The 25,797-nt window shown below is 38.5% G+C and overlaps 2 protein-coding genes across 8 annotated transcripts in view; one reads left to right on the top strand and one right to left on the bottom strand.

Moving 5' to 3' along the window:
• CUNH1orf112 (chromosome unknown C1orf112 homolog) overlaps nt 1-21,295 on the bottom strand; it is a 69,010-nt gene extending 47,715 nt beyond the window's left edge. The window contains exons 1-9 of one of the 6 annotated variants that reach the window (XM_027868320.1): nt 21,125-21,295; nt 18,639-18,678; nt 13,465-13,553; nt 12,136-12,240; nt 11,107-11,247; nt 9,603-9,768; nt 7,263-7,347; nt 3,830-3,968; nt 2,109-2,189 (exon numbers count right to left, since the gene is read on the bottom strand). In XM_027868320.1, the coding sequence (XP_027724121.1) occupies nt 2,109-2,189; nt 3,830-3,968; nt 7,263-7,347; nt 9,603-9,768; nt 11,107-11,247; nt 12,136-12,240; nt 13,465-13,553; nt 18,639-18,678; nt 21,125-21,235 (957 nt within the window). In that variant the 5' untranslated portion in view covers nt 21,236-21,295. Of the gene's footprint in view, nt 1-2,108; nt 2,190-3,829; nt 3,969-7,262; nt 7,348-9,602; nt 9,769-11,106; nt 11,248-12,135; nt 12,241-13,464; nt 13,554-18,638; nt 18,679-20,660; nt 20,779-20,834; nt 20,955-21,112 lie in introns of those variants that run through there. The other 5 variants (XM_027868324.1, XM_027868321.1, XM_027868326.1 and 2 more) reach the window with 5 other exon arrangements.
• A 79-nt stretch (nt 21,296-21,374) lies between these two features.
• METTL18 (methyltransferase like 18) lies at nt 21,375-25,742 on the top strand. Of its 2 annotated transcripts, none has more exons than XM_027868333.1 (2): nt 21,375-21,482; nt 24,315-25,742. In XM_027868333.1, exon 2 carries the CDS (start codon nt 24,461-24,463, stop codon nt 25,685-25,687), a length of 1,227 nt encoding a protein of 408 aa, XP_027724134.1. In that variant the 5' UTR covers nt 21,375-21,482; nt 24,315-24,460; the 3' UTR covers nt 25,688-25,742. The 2 variants fall into 2 exon arrangements, with proteins under 2 accessions (XP_027724134.1, XP_027724135.1); XM_027868334.1 differs by having other exon boundaries at nt 21,375-21,688.
• Nucleotides 25,743-25,797: the final 55 nt, after the last annotated feature.

The following is a 25,797-nucleotide window of genomic DNA, read 5'->3' as shown; positions in this document are numbered from 1 at the left end:
CCCCGCCTCTTTATGAATGAGCATGAAAGCTAAATACAGGAATTTCAGTAATGCTATAGGAAATAGAAAAAAAAAATGGTTTATTAAGCAGGGGAATGACATGATGAGAGTGGTGTTTTAGGAACACCACTGGTTTCTGGCTGCCATGTTGAAGGGCAGATGAGATGGGAGAACCTAGAGCCAAAGAGAACTGCTCAGAGACTGTTTTGTTAGTCTAGTTAGTTGTAAGGTATTAAGAGGTCCCAGTTTAGGGTGATGGCAGTGAAAATGAAGGGGTAGGTGAATCAGAGTAGAAGTGATCATTGAAACCATGAGAAAAGATGAGATCTCTAAAGGAGAGAAATAGATGTATATATGTGTGTGTGTGTGTGTATGTATTTTTCTATTTCCTACAGCATTACTGAAATTCCTGTATTTAGCTTTCATGCTCATTCATAAAAATCTGACCACACCTAACCTGTTGTTGTCATTAAGTCATTTTTCAGTCGTGTCCAACTCTTCATAACCCTGTTTGGGGTTTTCTTGGTAGAGATCACTGGAGTGATTTGCCATTTCCTTCTCCAGCTCATTTTATAGATGAGGAAACTGAGGCAAACAGGGTTAAGTGACTTGCTCGGAGTCACACAGCTAGTGTCTGAGGCCAGATTTGAACTCGAGTCTTCTTCACTCTATCCACTGTACCACCTAGCTGCCGAACACTTAACCTTTCCAACTTTATTTTCTACTACTCCCTAGCACACAGTCTCTATTCTATTAATGTTCCACAGTCACTGTGCCATGGTCATTATCACCAAGATGTCACTTAGGTTTTTCCCCTTGCCTAGAATGCTTTCTTCTACCCTAAATCAATTCAATTCAAATTTTGCCTATCCTTCAAGCTTTTCCTGACTATTCCAGTACTCATTTTTCCTTCTGAACATTCATTATATTTAGGATTATTATTATACAACCTATCACAATTGCAGTTGTTTTATAATGTTTCTTCCACCAAGCCCTTTCTTCCTATCTCATCATAGGTGAAGACCTGGGTTCTTAAAAGGAATATGCCTGCAGAGTGAAAGCTCTGGTAGGTTTTACCATGCCAGGAATCTTTGAACATGATCCCAAGAACAGATTGCTCCATCCTGGCTAAACACAAAGAAGTTGTGTTTAATTTTTTTTTTAATTTTTAAAATTTTTTATGCAGTTGGGAATAAGTGACTTGCCCAGGATCACACAGCTAGTAAGGTCCTCCTGACTCCAGGGCCGGTGCTCTACCCATTGCACCACCTAGCTGTCCCTAAAGAAGTTGTGTTTAGCCAACTTCTAAATAATCTGGTCATTTGGTGATGAATGCTTTAACCATGCCAACCCGTTATACAAAGACAAATACAAAAGGACCCCCTGTTCCATGTGAATCCCTTCTGCTGCTGTAGTGACAGTGGCAGAGGGACAGAAAAGGGGGGAAGAGATGCTAAGAATCAATTTTTAAATCATCTTCTGTTGAATATATTTTTTCATGTATATTAAATCTTGTCTACCCAACTAGGCCACAGGTTCCTTGAAGGCAGAAATGTCTTTTTATTTCTTCTGTATCCTTCAAAAAAAGTTTTATATCTAACACAACACAGAATATAAAAACATATGACAGTCACAGAATTATAGATTTAGAATGGAAAGGAACACTATCTTAGGACTATTGAATCTAGGTCAGGGGTGGAGAACCTGTGGCCTCGAGGACCCATATGACCCTCTAGGTCCTCAAGTGCAGCCCTTTGACTGAATCCAAACTTTCAGTAAATCCTTTTATTAAGGGGATTTGTTCTGTGAAGTTTGGATTCAGTCAAAGGCTGCACTTGAGGACCTAGAGGGCCTCATGGGGCCTAGAAGCCGAACACCCCTGTTCTAGGTCTCTCATCTTACAGATGAGAGAGGTTAAGTGTCTTGACCAGGTATCACAAACCCATTAAGTAACTGAGACAGGATTTAAATCCAGGTTGTCCTAATTCCAAGTCCAGTGCTTTATCCACTATGTCATGCTAATCATCACACTGGTAGTAAAGAAATTATTTCTTTTAGGACAAAAATGAATGAAAATGTAATCATTTAGAGCTAAAAATAAGTCTTACCTTAGTGTAGTGCAAAAGAGAATTGGCAAAGAAACGACATAATTTAACTCTTTTATGGAATAATTTGTTGTCAGCACTATCCTGTCAAAAATTAAAATGGAAGGAAGAGAATAAGGAAAAATACTTATAAAGAGAATATCTTTAAAATTAAGCTTCAATTCTTAGTGAAAATATCTAGAATTTAAAGCACACCAAGGAAAAGCAATTTTCCACTAGATTTGCCCAAGTAACATAAACAAAGAAATACATGCATTTTAAAAATTAACAGAAAGGCTATATGTGAAAATCACTGGCTCCTAAATAAAGTTTCATAGTGAACAGAAGGGGATAATGCAAGTTCAGTTTTAGTACTCTGAATGGAAAGATGTAAAGCCCCATTTAGGGGTAGTGGTTGTCATATTTAATAGCACTAAATAGATGCATAGATTTAAAACAAAATAGCTCAATTAATAATAGTTAAATTTTCATATATACTGTACAGCCTGGCCTGGAAGACAGAAAACATGAATTCAATCCTATTATGCCACTAATTTGCAAGGTCTCAATAAATAACAAAATCTACTAGCCTTGGTTTATTTTTATATAAATTTAAAAAGATTAACTAGATTATCTCTAAGATCTCCTTGAGCTCAAAAATTCTATGACCTAAATACAGACAATGGCTTGGATACATAGCAGACTTGTACATAAATGGTCATCCTAATCAGGTGGCGGTAGGAATTCTCCCTTTCCTAATTCTCTTTCCTTTTTATTTTACCCTAGTGTTGAATGGAGAATGGCCTATGATGGCAAGGTAAATAGGTGGCAGCAAGAGGCAAAGTGACAAAGAATCTATAACTAATACCAAGGATCAGTGGGTGGTAGCAAGAAGAGAAGCCCAGTCCTGCTGCTGCCACAGGATTCCTACCATTGTGCCTTCTAAAAATTCTCAAATTCCACTGCTCCTTTCTCAGGTATGCACAAGAGAAAGGGAGGAAAATTCTGCCCTGACACCAATGTAGGATCCCCATAGTCTACCTCTTTCCTAATCACCAACAATACAGGTGGGCCAAAGACAGGAGGCAATAGAAAAGACAGGAAAAACACTAGGCAGGGTAAAACCGGCTTTTAGGTCATTTCTCCTTCCATTAGGCCTTCTTCTTTCCCCTTGCCCCTAAAAGTCTTTTTTCTAGCTCTGTCCTCCTTCCATTTCTACCATCTCTCCATACCCCCTCCCCAAAGCCACCCTGAATTTTTATCTACAGTCCTTCAAGCCTTGATTCACTGGATCTTCCAACAGAGGCCTGGCACTGGAAGTCCACTTCAACCACCCAGCAGATGTGAGAAAAGGGAGAGCTTACTCCCAATGAAGTATGTTCCAGGCATCCCAAACTGAACCTTTGAATGCATTTTCAGGTGGAAATACTAACACAATCAGCTAGCTGAAGAAAACTCAAATTTTAAATGACCTTCTCCACAGTGAAAATGTGGTTCATTTACTGCCAAAGAAAAAGTTTTTTTTTCTTGTTTAAATTAAGTATCTTTGGGGCAGCTAGGAGGCGCAGTGGATAGAGCACCAGCCCTGGATTCAGGAGGACCCGAGTTCAAATCCGGCCTCACACACATAACACTTACTAGCTGTGTGACCCTGGGCAAGTCACTTAACCCCACTGTCTACCCAAATAAATAAATGAAAATAAAAAATAAATAAATTAAGTATCTTTTATCAAAGTAGGTTTTACCTGTGTCCCTGACTGTGTCATCTGTTCAGCTAACTGTAAACAAGAATGGAAGGAGAAGAGAATGTCTTCACATAAGGCAGCCATTATATCTTTGTGCTTCAACTGACTCTTTATCACAGCCTGGTGCTTAAGGCTCTGCCTAATTGGGGAAAGAAATTCAGCAGGTGATTAACACAAATAAAATCTCACACGGTGACCTTTCGGTCATAAAAACATATCTCTTCAAAGACCTAGAATTGGAAATCAGGGTCAGAGGTATGAGACAACACAAAGGTGCCCATGCTCACCCACACCACCGAAAGAGGCACATAGAGCCACCCACCCAAGATCTTAAGTCTCTTATTTTTCCAAGGACAGTTAGATTGTTTCTCCTCTGCTGCTTCAAAGGAGAGTTATCAAGGCTAATGAATAAAGAAAGTGCTGCAATCCACACTCCTCTACACAGCTGCCAAAATAACATCCTAATGCAGAAATCAGACCACGTTATTCCCTTGTGGGGGGGGGGGGATGGGGATGGGATGTATCTTTAGTGGTTCTTCACAGCCTCTAGAATATAAATTCCCTAACCTGGCATTTAAAGTCCGCCATGATCTATTGTCTACTTAGATCTCCAGTCTTTTTTCCCTCTTGGATGGTTTACTGGCTGGGCCATGGCTACAAGAGTCTGGGCTTTTTTTTTTTTCTTGCTACTCCCTTCATGAACTATTCTAACCTCATTTCAGTCAAACTGGACTGCTTCCTCAAATTTGGCATTTTATTTCCCAGCAACGTGCATTTGTAAGGGTTGTTCCCCAAGCCTGGAATATATCTTTCCTCATCCCTGCATCTCAGAACGCTAGGGTTAGCTCAGGTGCCACCTCTTCCACAAAGTCTTCCAAGACTTGCCTGCACATATCCCAGCGGTTAGTATTCTTTACTTCCTTAATTTATCTTTCATTACACTTACTTGCGCACATATTGTAACAATAGAACATAAGCTCTTTGAGGGCAAGGACTATTTTATTTTTGTTTTGGCATCACCAGGGCTTAGTGCATCTTATATATAGCAGGCATTGAAAAAGTGTTAAACTTTTGAATTAAAGTGAATGTACAATGGTTAGCACCCTAGTAAATATTCCTTAAATAACTGATTCTCTAGTACCCGTAATTTCAAAAGATTACACTAATCTCTGACTTCTGCACATAAAGGGAAAAGTCAGATAATAGTAACTAACATTTGAAAGTTTCATCAATTCTTTATTTTTTACAAAAATATGGTAAGCGATATCTAAATATTATTGAAGAATAGTGACAATTCTAATTTTTAAAATCATTTTTAAAATTGACTGGCTTTACTGTTAAAAATACATGGCAATTTTTATATTATATTATAGTCTCAAAACTATCTTTTTCTGTAATTTTTTTTCCCCAATAGCACTGGAATTTGGCTTAGGAACAACAGACAAATTGTAATTTCACTGCCACAGAAGGAGAGGCACCAATACTCTCAAAACTGAGTTGGAGGAGGCAGCTAGGTGGCAAAGTGGATAGAGCACCAGCCCTGGATTCAGGAGGACCTGAGTTCAAATCCAGACTCAGACACATAACATTTACTAGCTGTGTGACCCTGGGCAAGTCACTTAACCCTATTGCCTAACTCCCCCCCCCCCCCAAAAAAACTGAGTTGGAGGAAGGGAGAAAAGATAAAGAAAATTAAGTTCTTCCTAAGGCAGGATCAATCCCATAAAGGGATAGTGCCAGAAAGCATCATACACAAATTTAACTAAATTTTACAGATATTTATCAAGCATTATTAAGTATGAGCCACTAAGAACATAAACTTGAAAAAAGAGACAGTATCTACTCTCGAGGAGTTTAAAGTTTACAAAGGGGGCCATGACCTGAAAATAAGTGGTAGTACAATACAGGGCATATGGCAGAGACCTGGATGAATAAAGCAAAATAAAGGCAAAGGAGAGAGACCTAAACAAAATGGTTTAGGAAAATGTGAATAAAAAAGAGGACACTTTCAGTTAAGGTGATAAAGTCCCACTGAGCCCAATCCTCGAAGGAAGAGAAAGATTCGACAAGAACAAGTACCGTCCAGGGCCTGGAGATGGATTGTACATATAGAATTGCTTAGCAGGTGTTAAAATGTTGAGTTTTGAGTTGGAATGTTGAATGTTGGGGACTAGTGGGCAAGATGGTCTGCCTGGAACATGGAGTTCCTGAAAGAGAGTAGTAGGAACTAAAAAAAAGCAATTTGGAAGTAGACTCTGGAAGTTAGTCTTAAATGCCAGGCTATATAGTTTGTATGCCATCTAATAGGTGTCAAAATACTATTAGGAGACACCCTGTTTTCCAGAGCCAAGGCCCGACAAGCAAGCTATGTCCTGAGATTGGCATAACAACAATCCTTAGTGCTCACCCTCTAGATGATCTCAGCCACAGCAAAATCCCAGAATTGTTTCATATAATTATTGTATTGCTTTGATCAACACCAGGTGTTCTCTGAGATCAGACAAGCACTGGACAAGTTCCAGTTATGATCCAGTTATGCTATCAATCAAACTTGTCTCATCATTGCTGTTACCCCTCAATGTCAGGGCTACAGATCACTGCACAGCCACTGGTGTAAGTATTGAGATCTGGCCACACTACAGCATGTTCTCTCACTGTGTGTGTGTGTGTGTGTGTGTGTGCGCGCGAGGGGGAAGCTTGCACATCTAATTTGCTTCCTTGCTGGCAACTCTCACTTTGAAATTAAACTGCCGTTTTATTACTGACTCTCTTGCCTCTAGCCTGCTGTTTGGCTCCAGACATTCACAGGTTAGAAGCCAGTTCAGCCTGGTTGACACAGGCAACGGGAAGGCAGTGAAGTTTCTTAAATAGGACAGTGACTTGGTAAGACTTGTGTTTCAGGAAAATTACATTTGCAGATGTGTGAAGGATGGATTGGAGAAAAAAGGAAATCTATAGTTCAGGCAAGAGGTGATAAGTGCCTAAATTAGAATGGTGGCAGTGTCAGTGGAGAAGTGGGAATGGGTACAAGTGATCTTGCGGAAGTGGAACAGGTAGGATTTCTGAACTGACTAGACAAGGAGGTGAGGGAGAAAAAGAATCAAAGATGACTGAAAATCCAAACCTTGAAGGTGGTGAGTAATTTAAGGAAGCAAGTACAGATTCTTTAAGAGTATAGCAGTGAAAGGGAGGAGAAACAGAGGACATTCACCTAAGAGATGTAAGGATCAAGGAAAGGCTTTTAAAGATAGGGGAAACTTGGTCACGTTTGTTGACATGGGAAGATTAGACAGGAGATAAGGGGGAGGGAAAGAATGACAACAAAGCACCTGAATCAAGACATAAAAAAATTCTTCATAAACTATTAAATTAATATAACTTATAGATAAGTAAAAACATGGACTATGGAATATATAAAGAACAAAATACATACTTAATTATAAACTTCCAAGTGTTGGCATGAAAAGCTTGGTCCATATCAGAAATAACAGAGCAGATATCCAAAACTGAATGAATAACTACAAAAAAAGACAGTATAATAATCATTAAATATAAACTTACTGGATAAATTTCTATTCTAGTAAAAAGTATCTGCTGACAAAGTTCACCAATTATTACATTAAAAGTAGTTAAGACTATATAAAACGATGTTTTAATTTTATCTTTAATATTTTCAATTACAGGAAACTAGTCTTTAAGGGGAGACAAATAGAGCTGTTTCACAACTTTTCTGCTGTTCCTAACTTATAACGCACTAAAGGAATAAAGTTCTCTCTCTCTTTTCTGTCTAGAGCTACGATTTCACTGGCACAAGTAGCTCTTCCATGAGCCTCTACCAAGGCAGATAAACAATAGTTCTACAACCCAAGAGTTGCCCGGGGCACTAAGAAATTAGGCGACTTGCTTGGGGTTACAGGGACCTTTGTGAGAAGCAGGATTTGAACTCACATTGTCTCGACCACAAGGCCAGCCCTCTCTCCTCTACTTCACACTACTTCTCAAATTCTTATTCTCAGAGCATTTAATAAGAAAAGGAACAACCCCAGGCACGGAGGATCAAATAAGCAGAGAAAGGAGAAGAAAAAAAAAACACAACTGACATCTGTACCATTTACTTAATGTCCCTCCCCTCCCAAGCACCAATTTCTTCTGTGGTCCTCTTAGCTCACTCTACATTATTCTCCTCAGCCCTTGGGACATGGACTAGTTGGGGAATGGCTAATCCTAAATGCTAGTGCTACAAGATTATATTCATTCATCTATAACTGTAAAGTCATTCTCTGACAAGGTTGGGTCTCCTCAAAATAATATTGGGGTTCTTAACCTTTTCTTTTTTCTTAAAAGCAGGGATTCTCAACCTTTTTTTTTTTTTTTAAATAGACCCCTTTGGAAGTCCAGAAAAGCCTATGGATCCTTTTCAGAATAATGTTTGTCACCTAAATCCATAATTGAAGAACATTCTAAATTTCAGTTGGAGATTACTGAAAATAAAGTTATAATTTTTTCCCCTATCCAAGTTTATAGACCCCTTGGGGATGGAGGCAAAGAAGAGATCTATGAACCACAGGGCTAAGAATCCCTGCTTTAACCCTAACTTTTTTTGCATTGATTTTTCACTAATTAGCACCCTAATATTCCTCCCAAGGCCTTCATGTTGTGGTCTAGACAAGCCAGTCTTCATTCCCTAGGGTCTCTATCCCTGACTTCTGGACTTCAAAACCATACTACCTGGCGAGGTAATGTCATCTCCCCCTACCCTTCACTTTTCAGCTCCCTTCTGTGTATTGTCTTTTCCCACTAAAATGTAAGTTTCTTGAGAGCTGGAACTGTCTTTTTTGCTTGTATCTGCATTTCTGGTGCTTAGCACAGTGCCTGGCCACATAGTAAGTAAGCACTTAATAAATGCTTGTTTCCTTTCTTCTTTTTTCATACCTCTTCTCTTAAATATTTTTAATTTCTCCTCTATCAGCTCTCTCACATCCTTTCTTTTGACCCTCCGCCCTATTCTGCCACTACCTCATTTCTCTCCTCTGTAACAAACTTCTTGAAAAAGTTTTATATATGTATATATAAAATTGAGGGGGGGTGAAGCAATTGGGATTAAGTGACTTGCCCAAGGTCACACAGCTAGTAAGTGTCAAGTGTCTGAGGTCGGACTTGAACGCAGCTCCTCCTGACTCCAAGGCCAGAGCTTTATCCACTGAGCCACCTACCTGCCCCAAAAGTTATCTATACTGATACCTCCATTTTGCTACATTGTTCTTACACCTGAAATGGTCTTCATCTTCCTCTTGCCCTGTTAAACTCTTAGCAGTTCTTTAAAGTCCAACCCAGATGCCACCTCCTCTATTAAGCATTCTCTGACTAATCCCTCTCAGCCTCTGCTGTCACCAACTCCCTTCCTTCTTCAGACCCCATGTAGCATTTGTTTGCATCACCCTAATATACTTATATTCTTGACATTATAGTCATCTGTAAGTGTGTCCTGTTCTTCTTCTACAGAGGCAAGGACTGTATCTTATCTAAACTTTGCACGTCTCCAGAACTTTGCACAGGACTCTCTGCACAGCAGCTGAATTAAATGAAGTACAAAGATTATCACTTATTGCCAAGAAAAATTAATTTAAAATATTATCCAATGATATTTAACTTATTCTATACTTACACTGAGTATCTAAAGAAACAATCACCTTTATTACAGTGGTGGGCACGGGGGTCATATAAAATGCAATTTTACACTGTTAATATAAATGGACAAATTTTGTCTATGCACCTGATACCATATCTGAAGTATCATCTTCTTCTACCACTGAAGCATCCATACAGACCATATCAAGTAGTTCCATTAAGTGCTTCTGAAGGGAATAAGCCTCTTTGAAAAGGGCCTGAAGAAGATCTGAAACCAGGTGCAATCGTCCAGCATACACAGAGTCACTATTCTGATTACAAGTAAACAAAAGAGAGAAAACAAATGAGAGAAAGTTCCAAGTTCATTTTGCCAGTTAGAGATAGCTTAGCGTAGTGGACAAAGGACTGGCTTCAGAGGCTGAAGACCTAGGTTCAAGTCTAGCCACAGCTCCACTGGCTGGATGACCCTGAGAAGTTACTCTTGGACAATCAGTCATGGAGAAGGAGCTGACCAGCATTGGCAAAAGGAATGACATCACCTCTAGTCTCTCCCTAGCATCCTGCTAGCAATTGAAAGCATTTTTTTCCTTTTCATTAACTCATAGAATGCTCTTTTTCAGTGGTATAATGGGTTATATGTTTCACAGGTCCAGAGTTTAATAGGAGGAAGGGATATGTTTTGCAGTGCTTTCAATGAGCTCAAGCTGTCTGACGGCACAAAAGCCCAGCCTTTTAACACCAGCATTTTCCCAGTGAGAAGTTGCTGTAAATCACAGAATATTATGATTTTAGAATAATCAAATTTGCAGATGACCCAAATGACAATGAAAATATATATGGTGAGTATAAATGAAAGTGGAATACATCAACAGAAAGGGAGTTAGGCTGCTTACACAGAAAGTGAAAGGGACAACAGATAGTGCAATCATTGCTCTGGTATCTATGACCTCCAGAGAATTAGATAGAATGAAAACTGTCAGGCTGTTTGATTTTCCTTGTGTCCTATTACTTCAAGGTCTATATCAGTTCTAGGACTGATTCCAGGAAACTACCTGGAATGTAGATATAAATCAAGGAAAGACCAGTTATTTCCTTTTGAGCAGGGGTTTTTAAATCTTTTTTTTTGTATCATGGATCTATTTGGCAGTTTAGTGAAACCTATAGGCCCCTTCTAAAAATGTTTTTAAATATATAAAAAGGATTACAAAGGAAACCAATTACAGTATGTTGAAATAAAGATGTAATTTTTTTTCCATCCAAGTCTACAGACCCTAGGCTTAAAATTCTTCTTGCTTTAGAAGTAAATGTTCTTAATCCATTTTCTCCTACCATCAGAAGAATATAACTATAGCTAAACATAAATCTCTATCTTTTTTTATAACAATAAGATTTTTGATGAAATGACTTTTTTAGTCAACATAAATGCAAACCACCCCCCCCCCGCCAAAAAAAAACCAGCTTGTTGCAAAACAACAGGGCATAAAGGTATCCCATGGGGCACGCATCTCATTTCGCCAGGTTGGATAAAATGCCAAATCCTCATTTTCCCTGTACATCAGTCACTTCCATTTGTAAAATTCCAAAATTCTAGTGCCTACCCACCAAATATTTCTTTAGCTAATAAATTCAGAATTCCAGCCATTACCCACCTTGCAATGTACAAACGTGCTCTTGATTACACGAAGGACTGAAGAGGGGAGGCTGTGTATATTCTCTAGAACTATGGATTCCTGCAGAGTACAAACATGTTGTACACATCCTCTAAGGGCTCCTAATAGTTGCACCATTGACTAGAAATAAGGAAAAAGATTAAACGATAAGTGCTCTAAATATATGCATGTGGATTTTGAGTTGGTTGTGCTATATTATATCATTCTTTTTTTAGGCAAGGTAGGGTAAATTGAATCCAGTTCAACAAACACTATTAAATCTCTCCGTTTTCAAGGGGTTATGCTAGGGGCTAGGAACATGAAACCAAAAATTAAACTGTTCCTGCCCTCAATAAGCTTACACTCTACTGGGGGAAGGGAGCAGGGAATGGAAAGTATATACATATAAGAAAATATGAGGTCAACTTCAGGATACATACAGAGAGAAAGGAAAATACATATAAAAATACAACTATAAATTCTTGGTATCAAGCATTTCTATAGCAATATCTACAATTTCTAGGAATTAAATTTCAAACTTGGCATTGGTGCTGTTGGTCATTAGTAACACATAACGAATACGCATCAAAACACTTATAGTGCTGAAATGCATTTTTATCTGGAAGCTTTCTCTGCAGTCTTCTTACCCTGGAATATCCCTGTGGCCAATCCTCTGTGAGTTCCTCTCAGGAATCTCCATTTTGAGGAGGGGCCTGGGCCAATCCTATACTTACTCCTCTCAGTTGTGCTCCTGCCCCTCCAGATTCCTCTTCCATGCTCCATTCAAGTACCTCTGACACCCCACTTGCCTTGATTTTCAACCTCCTTTTACAGGCTATCTCCCTTTATTAGGATGTGAGCTCCCTAAAGTCAGGTACTGTCTTTTTTTTTGGCTTATATTTGTATTCCCAGTGCTTATCACAGTGTCTGGCATATAGTTAATGCTTAATATATGCTTGCTCACTTGTTGACTTATCTATATAGTCTCTTAACATAGTCTCTCCCCTTAATCAAAAGGATTTTACTTACTTGTAAAATATTCCTTAGTGTGGCCTGGAGTTCTAAATTTTGGCTCGATAACTCTCTTGCCTGACCGGATAAATCATACATCATATCATCAAATAATTTTACAGTCTGAAAGGCAAAGAAATTTGTACTAAACAACAGAAATCTCTAGAAAATGACTCAATTTTAAAAGAACATAAAACAGCACACTCTGATTTTGTCTATTTACTTAACACTGACAGCTTCTGAGACAAAAATTTAGGAAAAATTACATACTGCTACAACTCCTATCGAAGAACAAACACAGAATCTGAAATTACCCTAGCAATACTAAGATATGTTTTCTACATAACCCACAAAACTAAATTTCTAAAATCCAGTTTTTATGGTGGAGAAATTAAAAATGCTCACTTTTCTACTGGTTTACCCATAATGAAGATATGTATTTAAGATTTAAGATAATTGAAGATATGCATGTTTTTCTCTAATAATGTTTCTACCAAGCTATCTATTCAACTATCCTATTCGATTCCCTTTTTCACATACATATGTATTTTCTCTCTCTCTTTCTCAAAAGACCTGGTCAGCACTGGATGCTCAGAATGGGCTATGTAATAGTTTCTCACGGGATATTGTGGCTGGGTCTAAGAACAATGGCCTCACATTTGCACTATCATGTCTCTAAATGAACTAACTGGACTAGACTATGTAATAAAACCAAGGCAAGTGATGACTGCTAAAAAAATTTAGATTTCAAGGTGGTATTAAAGAGCCTACTTTGAACCTGATAATCATATATAAAATCTTTGTTTAAGCTACAAATTTACTACCATGCTTTGTGGAGCATGAAGGTAACTATTGAGAACTTAAATCTGTCAACTGGTTAAATTTTCCTAATTTCCCAGTTTTTTTTAATTGTTGTCATTCTTAAGGGTTTATTTTAAAGATTTTTTTTTTAAGATGGAATTTCACAACTATCATTAAAATATATGAGAGATAAACAAAACTAATGAATTTAATTACTACATTATCAATCCTGAATTCTGAATTTTCATTTGGTTATTTAAACAAGAGGTATAAAAATGTGTCTAAGGACACATGAACTGATAAAATAATTTTGCCATTGAACAACTAATAATTTTTTTTCAATTCCCTGGGGCACTGAGAGGTTAAGTGATTTGCCCAGGTCACACAGCAAATATGGGTCATAGTCAGAATATGAACCCAGGTCTTACTGACTCCAAGGCTGTCTCTCTAATAGTTGATATTCTAAATACAAATATATTCTCAGGTTAAAGCTTTCCTTCTTTTATTTGGTTTATAAATACATAATACTATCCATAAATGTCATACCTTTGGTAATACTTGTGAAAAAAATGACTGTTCCAATGCTAAGTAGTTGATATGAGGTAGAAACATTTCTGTAAGAATCTTGAGAACTCCTATAAAGTGAAAGATTTGCATGCTTTTATGAAAAGATTAATCAAAGTCAGTAAAATTATGACAGAGACTACAGTATATTAACATATGGAAGAAAAATTCAAGTATAGGTTATATTTTTTTCAAAATTACTATTATTGATATCTTTTGTTTTTAAATCATCTCCATTACACAATGTTTATCACTCCCTTCTAATCCCTTCCCAAAAGCCACTTCTTACATGAGAAAAGTGTTAAAAAAAAAAAACAAGCAAATTTAATACAACAAAAAGCTCTGCCATTATATACAGTGTTCCACATCCATAGTCCCCCACTTAAATACAGTAGAAAGGGAAGTGCTTTCTCATCTTTCTTTGGGGCCAAAGTTGGTCATCCTAATTTCACAACATTCAGTTTCAATTTTTTGTGTTCTTCTTTCCATCTACATTGTTGTAGTCATTATGCATATCATTTTTTAGGGTTGTTCTTACTTCATTTTGTATCACTTCAAACAAGTAAAATACAATAAACATTTATTTAGGACCTACTATATGGCAGGCTCTATGTTAAGCACTAAGAAAAAGAAAGTTAGTCCCTGACCTTAAGGAGCTTACAATCTAAAAAGGAAGACAATACACAAGAAGTTGAATAGGGACAGCAGGCAGGGGATAATGATGGGAGGGTCAAAATCAAGCGGAGAAGCTGGTATAAAATGAAGATTTGGCTGGGAATTGAGCCCTCTATAAAGAGAGACAATGGGGGGAGTCTTTTGCTCTGCCCTTCAAGCCATCCAGTCAGAGAAAGAGGTAACTAAGGGTACAAATGGGTATAAGTAGGAAAACTAAAGAAATCTCCATGATGCTCAGCTTCCTGGTGATGAGCTTATTGGGGGTGGGGGGGAGTGATGATGGTGATGGTGATGATGATGATGATGATGCTGATGGAGTAGAAACCAAGGAGAAACCAAACATATCTTTCCATGATTCCCTGCATTCATCACATTCATCATTTCTTATGACACAGTAATATTCCATCATTACATTTGTGTATCACAATTTGTTTAATCATTCCCCAGAGGATGGGCATCCACTTTTTAAGTATTATCTAAAAAATATTTTCAATTTAAAATGTCAAGAGTAGCCATTTACCCTTCTTAGAAGAAAAACTATCAAGTAACTTAAACCAGAGTGGTGTGCCTCTAGAGAAAATGCTTCCTTCATGTTAAATGGAATTATACAAGTAAAGAGACTAAATTGGTTATACTTTTTAACCCAGCAATCCCAATATTGGAGATACACCGCAATCAATCAACAAGTAGTTATTAAGCACCTACTATTTGCCAAACACAGAGGTAGGCACTGTGGATATGAGAACAAAGAATGAAATTATTCCTAAATCGAAAGGAGCTGATGTTATAATGGGCAACAAGTAAATATGTAAGTACATACAGTGTAAATACAAAGTAAATAAATACAAATATATACAAAACAATGAAATGCAAGGAAGTTTGGGGAAGGAGGGCACTAGCATTTGGGGGATCAGGAAAAGCTTCCTGAGGAAAATGGAGTTTCAGCTACATCTTGAAAAAAGAGAGATAGATGCCATGAGGCCGAAGTGAGAAGAAAGTATGTTCCAGGTACGGAGGCCCACCAATGTAGAGGCAGAGAGGTGGGAAATGGGCTGTAGTGTGTGAGGAAGAGACAAGTTCAGTTTGGCTGAATTACAGAGGCCAAGAAGGAGAGCAATGTCCAATGAAGTTGGAAAGACAGGCTGAGGCCAAGCACTGTAGGGCTTTAAAAGCTAGACAGAGACGTTTTAATTTTATTCTTGACACAATAGGAAGCCACCGGAGTTTTTCATTCCTTTTTCTTTTTCTTTTTTAACCTTTGCAGGCAATCAGACTTAAGTGACTTGCCCAGGGTCACACAGCTGGTAAGTGTTAAGTGTCTGAGGCTGGATTTGAACTCAGGTCCTCCTCATTCCGGGGGGGTGGGGGGGAGCATATGCACTGTGCCACCTAGCTGCCCCTATCACTGGAGTTTTCTGAGTTCCAATATATACCAAATATTCATAGTAGTACTCTCTAAGCTAGCAAAGAACTGGAAACAAAATATACTGAGAGGTCAAGGAGGATTAAGACTTAGATACGGTCACCGATTTGTAAACCAGGGAACATATTAGTAATATTTCAGAGAAGAGTTTCAGAAAAGTGGGGGACAAAAACTTGACTATTAAGGGTTGAAGAATGAATAGGTTGTAAGCCAAGGAGTATAGACCCTCAAGGTACCCATCTTAGAGCTCTCCATCTTGCAAAGCTAGTACCCTTTATCCCATTCCCTCCTACTTTCCAGACTATCAATTTTCTCCTCTTAACTCTTCAATTTCAATTAGATTTAGCTCAATATTTTATACTACATAACTACAATATGCTCAAATGGTTATATGATCTATCTGAATATTAAAAATTACACATAAAAACATGAGGAGAAAAGATAAATATGACTAAAGCTGTAGATATATCTGAGGAAGAATTCTTAACCAATAAAGAGATACAAGTAATCAGAAAAAAATAAAACAGGTATTTAAGAATGGTCAGAGGCTATGAATAGTTCTCAAAATGATTGCAGACTATTAATAGCCACATGAAAATTACTCCGTTATCACTAATTAAGAAATGAAAATCAAAACAATTTTGAGGTTACTTTTTCCACCCCAAAAATTGGCAAAAATCACAAAAGATGACAATATTCAATGTTGGATGAACTGTGGAATGACAAACACACTAAGGAGAGCTGTGAATTCCCCAAAGAATTCTGGAAAGTAAATTAAAATTATTCAGCAATTAAAATGTACATAACCTTTAACCCAGAGATCCAACAGCCACCAGGTATATAGCCTAAGGAGGTAAGTGGTAAAAAGGTCAATTATATACCAAAATATTCCTAATAGCACTATTTGTAGAAACAAAAAAACTAGAAATAAAATCAATGGTCAATGACCGGGGAATGGCTAAACAAATTTGTGGCATTTAATGTAATGGAATATAAGAAATTGTGCTATAAAAAATAATGAATACAAAGAGCACAGAAACTCATGGGAAGATTTACATGAACTGATGCAAAAAGAAGTAAGCAGTATCAGGAAAATAACATACACAACTACAATATTGTAGGTAGAAAGGACAACAACAAAAAATTAAACCACCATTTTGTGAAATTACAATAACCAAACTTGACCCCCCCCCCCAAAGAGAATACACTTTCCTACCTTCTTTGAAAAGGTAAGGACCTAGGGGTGTGAAACACTGAATTTACTGCAGTTCTTGTTTGAAGTGTTAATTCTGTTCAACTGGTTTTCCAGTGGGGCTTTTTACCCTTTTTTCCCCTCTTTGTTATTAGTTTGCTCTCCTGGAGTATAAGGCAAAAACCACTCTGGATAAAGTTATATGGACTGTTTTATCATAACAAGAATAATAACAGCTAGCGTTTATCAGTGACCTAAGGTTTACAAAGCCCTTTATATATGTTAACTCATTTGATCCTCACAAAAACCAAAAAAGGTGGGTCCTATTAATATGATGCCCAATCTTGGTCCCGAAGAATATGATGTAACTCCCTCCCTAAAAGGGTGGGATTAATGGGGAGGAAGCAATTAAGAGGGGAAATGATTGCACTGTAAAAACAAAAGGCATCAATAAAACTTTTAAAAAATTAAAATAAACATTAAAAAAATCAAGTCATGCCAGAAAACAGCTAATTAGAATCTCTAGCTTCCTTAAATGCTCACCTGAACTGCTACTTCTTATGTGAGGCCTTTCCTAATCTTCCCAGCTGTTAGCACTTCTCCCTAATAACTACTTTCTATTTACTTTGTATATATTTTGTATACAAAAGCAGTCTAGTGTAGAGGAACAAATCACACTCAAGAGTTTGGAAGACCTGGGGGTTCAATTCCAAATTCTTAAATGTACTGGCTATGACCCTGGGCGAATCACTTAATGGATGTTGTGATGTGGCTACCCAAAAAAAAGCTATTAAGATTTTAGGCAGCATTAAGATAGGCATATATTTGGGAGATGGTCCTACTTAACTGTGTTCTGGTCAGGCTACATCTGGAGCATTATGTTATGTTCTGTCCTGGGTGCCATATTTTAGGAAGGATGAGGAGAAGATAGTGAGGGCCCAATGGAGGTAATCTGAGTAAAACATGGAATTGTCTTCATACTATTTGAAGAAATTGGGGTGAATAACACTGAGAGAAGACTTAGGGATGAAAGCCGTCTTCAATATTTGAAGAGTTGTCACGTGGAAAAGTGATTAGTCTTGTTCTGCCTGGCACCAAACTAGAAAAACAGGTGGAAGTTACAGAAAGAGGAAGACTTCTGCTTGATAAAATAAAACACTAACAATTAAGAGTTGTCCAAGAGTGAAATAGGCTACCACAGAAGGTAGTACACACTTAGAGAGACCTTTAAGCAATGACCGAATGACCATTATGATATGCTGTAGATGGGATTCATCACAAGGTACGGTTTGGACAAGATGGCCTTTCATGTCCTATCCAACCCTGCAACAGGGATAGGACCTGTTTCTGTGATTTCTTTGGTGTAAGAACCCCTTAAATGAGGAAACTCTCTCTACCAATGCAAGTCAGCATTTTATCTGCAACATGTAGTTTAAAAGAGTTGCCTAGATCACCAAAAGGTTAATTGTCTTCCTCAGGTCACACAGCCAGAACGTGTCAAAGGTGATCTATGGTCCTTCTGGTCCTGAGTGCAGTTCCATACCTACTTCATGTTTGCTCTCTTTCCAACTCTGAATTCTGTAAGTTATACAAACTTATCCAGATACCACATAACTAGAAGTGTAAAAAGAACACAGATTCTGACTTTTTTAAAGTGTGATTAAATTTTCCTTTCTGAACAGAGAAGCACTCTAGCTTGAGAACTGGGTCAAATACTTTATGTTCACTAAAAGTAATAGCTATAAGAAACTAAAAAATGAGCACCGATTTATTTTCCAGTGAGCAAGGCATCTCCACTGTGATGCAAAATCTAGACTTCACTGACACGAAAATTAAGAACCACACAATCAAGACATTCTTACTTACGTATGTGATCCTTCCAGTTATCAGAACACTGATACATAGAGTAAACTAATTAAGGAACACCCAGCATAATTTGAAATAGCCACCAGTTTGAAAATGGGCTTTCCAACAACCTGAAAATATTAGTCATTTCAACAAGAACCTTTCTTGGAATGCAGTGTCATTATAATATAATTATGATTTAATTATAATATAAACAACATATTTATTGAATTGAACACCGGAAATTTTCTTAGTACAGGCCTCAACAAAAATCCTGCCTATAAACGCATCCTGAATACAATCAAGCCAATTCAGCACAAAGTCACTGGTTATTTAGTGTACAGAGTTACTGGTTACTTTTCTTATTGTAAGATTTAAAATAAACTCCTGGTTAACATGTAAATCAGAAACATATATTTAGAGCTGGAAAGAACCTTAGCGATCATCTAGTTCAACCCCTTCATTTAATAAACTGAGGCCCAGAGGGATTAAATAATTTACCCAAAGTCACAAAAGTAGAAAGTAGCAATGTCTAGATAGTTTTATACAACATAATTCATATCCACATATAATAACATTTCACCTCTTTCAGAATCTCTACAAATATTAATGGTGAGTGCCGAATAAAAGTTATCCTATGTAATCTTCCCTGAATGAACAAATTACAGAAAAAAAGACCTGTAAGGCACAGGTCTCCTTAACCTTTTTTGATTCCTGGATAGTTCCCTTTAACAGTCTGATGAAGCCTTATGAATCCCTCCTCAGAATGTTTTTAAATGCATAAAACAAGATGCATAAGATCACAAAACCAATTATATTGAAAGAGTTATCAATTTTTTTTAAGTTCATAGATCACAAATGAAGAACCCTCAGTATAAGGAGACCTCTCTGGGGTTCTCTTTCCTCACCTGCAAAAGGAAGGGGTTGGAAAGAGCACACCTTAGGTCTTTTCTACCTCTAGTAGTCTATGAGACTTTCATATTAATGTTTTAGGGCTAGTGAGGTAAACTATTAAATTACAAGGCTTCCCTCATGCAATAATCAAGAATCTGGACTAGGCTTCGAATGATCTGGGTTCAAGTTCCAGCTCCAACATTTAGAACCTATGTGACCTCAGGTCAATTACATAACCTCTCAAATTCTATTCTTTCATCTATAAAAAGAGTTAAATACTTGCAATACTTTGAAGTAATAGTTGATGCAACAAGGTTGTTGTAAACTATAAAGTAGCATATAAGTTACTATTATCTTCACTGAAATCTCAGACATTGGATCCTAAACTGAAATCAACATGATCCTACCAAATTCTAACATTTAACTAATCATCCAAATGCATTTGGTTTTTAGTTTTAAGGCTATATTTTTCTTTTTCTTTTTTTTTTTTGTTTACCTTCCCACATTATAAAACCCACTCTGGAGATTATTTTTGTGTTGACAATTTGAAGATGTGGTCATAAATTTTAGGGCTCAAAGGGCCTGTGGAGTTCTTAGTATCCTATATAGGCAGAAGGGACCTTTAAGGCGATCTGAGATGATTGTAACCCCCTCATTTACGAAGAATTGAGACTCGGCTGTTATTTCACACAGCTAAAGAGTTTCTGAAGTGGGACTCCTCACTTCAAACCCAGTATTCTATCAACTATGCCATGCTGCCTCTAATCATCTAGTTCAAACTCCTCACTTTAGTTAAAGAAAATGAGTACCAGAAAGGTTGAGTTTTTCAACTGACACAGGTGGTCATCTGAAGCACTGTTATAATTTTTATGTAATTTATGTTTAAATACTTATATAAAATAATATTTATAAAATTTTTTTCTTGGCAACGATACTGAAATGGTTTGCTATTTCCTTTCCAGCTCATTTTACAGATGAGGAAACTAAGGCAAGGAGGGTGCTAGAAAGTGTCCAAGTCCAGATCTAAATTAGGGAAGATGAGTCTTCCTGACTCCAGGCCAGACATTCTATCCGCTGCGCCATATATAATTACATGTTACAGTTATTAGGTAAGAAGCATTTGTTATCCAGGTACTTTTAGAAACTCACAGATGTGGCTGAGCATATCCCAGACTGCCACGGAGCTGACTCGCTTACACTCTCACAGTGGAGGTACTTAAGGCCAGCCCAAATGACCAGCAGTGTGAATTCTCCTAAGAAGGATCAAGGGTCATGTTATACCATTAACAGCAGAGGCAAAAAAGCCTAGATGATATCATGCACCTGGGAGTCTAGGGAGCCACAGGAATAAAAGAGGATCACAAAAACACCGCGGAGAGAGCGCGGGCGGCAAAGAGACACCCTCTCCCGAACGCTAAGGGGCACCCCGACATCTCGCCCCACCGCCACCATCGGGCCACGGCGCAAGGCTGCAGTACTCCCTCAGACCCTTCCTTTCGTTTGCTTCAGCACTGCGCATGCGCGACAGGCACGCTCGCGCATCCCACAGGTGAGGGATGGGGGAGGGACCCGGACTCCCGCCTCCCTCCGACCCAGCGGACATTCAAGGATATGAGAAGCCGGGGCAGGACAGAAGGCAGCTCCTGACGACATAGGTCCTCGGACCAGCTTGCCAACTCCTCCAGCACCACGGTGGTCGCCGGCTCCGCGCGGTCCTGAGACATTCTCTCTGAGCAGACACAAAGTTTGGCCACTTCAAACGCGTCCCGCCCTTTCCTAGCGCCGGAAATAATCCTCCACTGTCCCGTCAGGCTCTGCGAACTCCCTCCCACCGAGATCCCCACTGACGCCGGCGTCGGATTGGAGCGGAGGGGAGCTACTGCGCGCGCCCTCGCGGAAATGGAAGACGCTGAGCGTTCCCAAGCGGAGGATGGAATCCCAGAACCCGAGGTTGGACGGCGGCCGGACTGGGTGAGGAGGGGTCGACCCACTCCTCGGAGCCCCCAAATAGTGGCGGGACACGGGGCTCGGCCTACGTCCTCAGGGAGGGCTTGAGCTCCCGAGATTTGTCACTGGAGTCCTCCGGAGCGAGGCGTCCCACGTGTGGAATCTGCTTCTTTTGGGGATCAGACTCGTAGTGACCCCCAAAAACCTGGATTCCCTGCACCATGACACAGGTAGAAGGGGATCCCCAGGGTAGCTGTAGGCAGCTAAATGGTGCAGTGGATAAAGCGCTGGGCCCAAGTTCAAATCCAGCCTCAGATACTTACCAGCAGTGTGACCCTGTGCAAGTCTCGTCCCGCCTGCCTCAGTTTCCCTTTATGTAAGATGGGGATAATAACAGCCCCTACTTCTCAGGGTTGTTCAATTCAGTCAGCATTTATTAAGTGCCTACTACGTGCCAGGAACTGTGTTAAGCGCTGGGGATACAAAAAGAGGTAGAAGACAGCCCCTGCCCTCAAGGAGCTTACAATCTAAGGGGGATGCAACATGCAAACAAACAGATACAAAGCAAGCTATATATAGGATAAACAGGAAATAATTATTAGTAGAATTAAGAGGGATTGGAGGAGGCTTCCCGAAGAAGATGGGACTTTAGAGGATCACATGAGTTAGTATTTGTAAAAGGCTTCAGAAACAAAACTTAACGTGCTATTAAATGCCAGCTGCTATTAATATTATTAGACTTGGGATTTGAAAGATCTGGTCAGAATCCTGCTTCTGTGCTTTGCAAATAAATCTTAACATGCTATTAAGTAGTGGTTTTTATTGTTGTTGTTATTGTTGATATTAAACTTGGGATCAGAAAGACCTGATCTAAATCCTACCTCTAACACTTAGATGGGCATGGGCAAATCACTTAACCCAGCTAAACCTCGGTTTCCTTATCTGTAATGGGAGGTTAATAATACCCATTGGACTTAGGTATGCAAAGGACTTTACAAAAGTTTAAAAATGTCATCTAAATATCAGTTATTATAATCTTCTTAGTCATCATGAAACAAGTTAGACCCCTGCTGAAGGTGAACCAGCCTTGGAAACAGCGTCTGCTACCCTTTGGTTGCTCCCTATGGCTCCATGCCTACCGTGGGTGAAGGTTTTAAAGTATATGTATCCTTGCCCTTCTTCAAATGCTTGTAAATTGAGGGATTTTTAACTATGTGGCCTCTAAGATCCCTTCCAGCCCTATATCTGTGACCTAATTCATTCCTCTCATTTGACAGAAAAGGAAATTGAGACCCAGAGAGGTTAAGTGATGACTTTCTCAGGTCCTAAGGCACAGGGTTGACCGTGTCAGTCCTGCTCAAAAACCTTCAATGGCTGTCACCGCGATTTGGCTCCAATCTGCTTTTCCAGCTGTATTTAGCATTACTACCATTCATACAGTCTGTAGTCCAGATGAATTGCCATAGAAGGTATTTCCTAATGCTGTATTTTATCACTCATCTATAAACTTTGCACAGATTGTCTCTCTTGTCTGGAAGACTACCTGCTTATCCCTTCTGAGGATCCCTTTTTTTCCATTCAGTGATCAGTTTAGATATCAGTTCCTACTTGAAACTTCCCAGAACTCCCCAAGTGTTAGTGCTCTCTTCCTCCTCAAATTATCTTGTTTTTGTTTTTGTTTTTTTCTTATCTTCGTAAGGTAAGTAGAAAGTAAATTCTTAGAGGGCAGGGATTATTTTTTTGTCTTTATAGCGTCCTCCAGTACGTCTCACATTGTTGAATACATTTTAAAAATGTATAATTGAATTGCCCTAGGTCACATAACAGGTAAAGAGCAGGGCTAGAGTCAAAGTCAGCTCTTCTGACTCCAAATCCAGGTTTCCTTCCACTTTACCACTCTGCCTTCTTTATGGTCGTAAGAAATGGGACAGTATGTTGAATTCAGGATCTCCTGTCTAACCTGCATTTCCCATATGTAGGCAGTTCCATTTATAAAGGGCTCTCGTTCCAAAAGTTATCTTGTAAATCTTTGTTCAGGGTTCGTTTATTTTTCCATAGAGCCAATATCTCAGTGATTAAATTTATATAAAGTAATAGAACTGTAACATTGACAATTCTAGCCTGAATCCTGTTGCCCTTGGGAGCAAGGTCGTGGGCAGGGAAAAGAAAGAAGCTTTTAATTGAGTAAAGATCCTGCCTTAGGCAAATTTTGAAACAAACAAAAAAATTTGCCTTTGGCATCCTTTCATTTCCCTTTATTCATCTCCTCTTATCTCTTCATGCCCCACTCTCCAGGCATCTATTTCTTGGAACATAGGATCATGTATTTATGCTATGCCGTTTCCATCCCTATCCCCAATACCCTTTCTAGACCTGTCCTACTGCCAAAGTACTCAGCTTTTCTCTTTCCACAGCCCCCTCTGGTCTGGCCATTTTGGGAGGGAAGCTGTCTAACTGATACAATTTAATGTGACTGAAAGCCATTCAACCTGGTTTTATCTTTGTAACTCCAAGATTTAATAAGTGTTTGTTGATTTGGGACCTACCAGAGATATCAGAATTTGTTAAATAGATCCTTTGTTAAACCAAATATAATTGGTGAAACTTAAGCTAGCATAACAATTGTTTTTAATTCCACAATTTAAGATTTTTTTTTAGACAGGGGAACCAAGATAGCTATCCCTAAACTGTTTCTGCTTTTCGGAACTTTTTCCTTTGGCAAGGTTCCTAGGAGTAACAGGCAAGGAAGTGGTCCTATATGCAAATCTTTTGTGTCTTGGGGAGTTTATATCACAGGTCAGCAAATTGTGACATTCTGGTTTGATAAATTCAATTTTGTTTCTTTTTTTCCTGTAGCAAAATTGAGAGATGATAAAAGCATACAAGGCAACAGTGAACTCAAGAACATTGTGCTTCGGCTATAGATTAAAATATCTGGAGAGAGATTTTTCACCACAGCAAGCTTTTCAGGAAAAATGTCTTTTAACAAATTCATTGGATGAATGTTGAAACTTCCTCAAATCAATAGTGATTTCACTACTACTTCATATTTTGTTTATGGTTACGAAACACTTTGCATATCAGAGTTCTGTCCATTTAATGGGAAGATGGCATTCCAGTTTAATTTTACTATAGACAGCCACCTAGACAATGAATTACCAGCTTTTGGAGATGAGGCCTTAGGCCTGGAATCTTCAGGAAAGACATCAGTCTTAGAGAGTCAAAAAGGAAAACAGAAAGATGGAAAATGGTCCTCCAAAGAATGTGACTTATCTGAGGAGCCTTTGTGGAGATGCAAATTGTCAGCAGAAGTTAAAGCTTCTCAAGTCTATGACAACTCACTGGTTAAATCAGATGAAGTCATAAGGGATCCAAAAGAAAAGCAGCCTGGTTTGAAAGTGGCCAAAGAGCACGATGTCCCTAAAGATTTAAAGAAAGTGGTAGAAAATAAAGTGGTAGAAGTTTTACCAGATCTCCACCATGTAAACTTGTCAGTAGTGAAAATGGCCTTTTTGAAAGACAGCTCTTGTGGAGAAGACATAGTATCCCAAAGCCTTTCTTCTCACTCTGATCTCATCACAGGTGTCTATGAAGGAGGTTTGAAAATCTGGGAATGTACCTTTGACCTTCTAGCTTATCTGGCTGATGAAGCAGCGCAGTTTGCTGGGAAAAGAGTGTTGGACCTTGGCTGCGGAGCAGGGCTTCTGGGGATAGTTGCCCTCAAGGGAAAAGCTAAAGAAATCCACTTTCAAGATTATAATGGCACTGTAATTGATGAAATAACCATTCCCAATGTAATAGTGAACTCCACTTTTGAATGTAAAGATGATGAAGTAAGTGAGCCAGATTTGAAAAGACGGAGGAACTCAAACCCAGCACAAGAACTTTTAAGCAGATGTCGATTCTTTTCTGGGGAATGGTATGAGTTTTCCAAACTTGTCCTAAGCAGCAAAAAAGCTTTTGCAAAATATGACATCATTCTTACCTCTGAGACCATTTATAATCCAAGCTATTACAGTGCTTTCCATCAAACTTTAGCTAATTTGTTGGATGAAAATGGACAAGTGTTTTTAGCAAGTAAAGCACATTACTTTGGTGTTGGAGGTGGTGTTCATCTCTTTCAGAAGTTTATAGAAGAAAGGAATGTATTTGAAACTAGGACACTCAAAATAATTGATGAAGGACTAAATAGGATCTTAATTAAAATAATCTTTAAGCATGCCCATTGAAGTCCAAATTCAGTACCTTTTTTTAAATGTGTTAAACTGCTGACTAAAAGATTTTTGCTCCAAGAATCAATTTTCTGTCTCATTAGTCTTTTTTATTATTAGTCTTTTTA

Source organism: Vombatus ursinus, unplaced genomic scaffold (genome assembly GCF_900497805.2).
Source record: "Vombatus ursinus unplaced genomic scaffold, bare-nosed wombat genome assembly UNPS02014789.1, whole genome shotgun sequence".
NCBI lineage: Eukaryota > Metazoa > Chordata > Mammalia > Diprotodontia > Vombatidae > Vombatus > Vombatus ursinus.
Note: the sequence above shows the minus strand (reverse complement) of the source record. Positions and strands in the feature narration are given on the sequence as shown.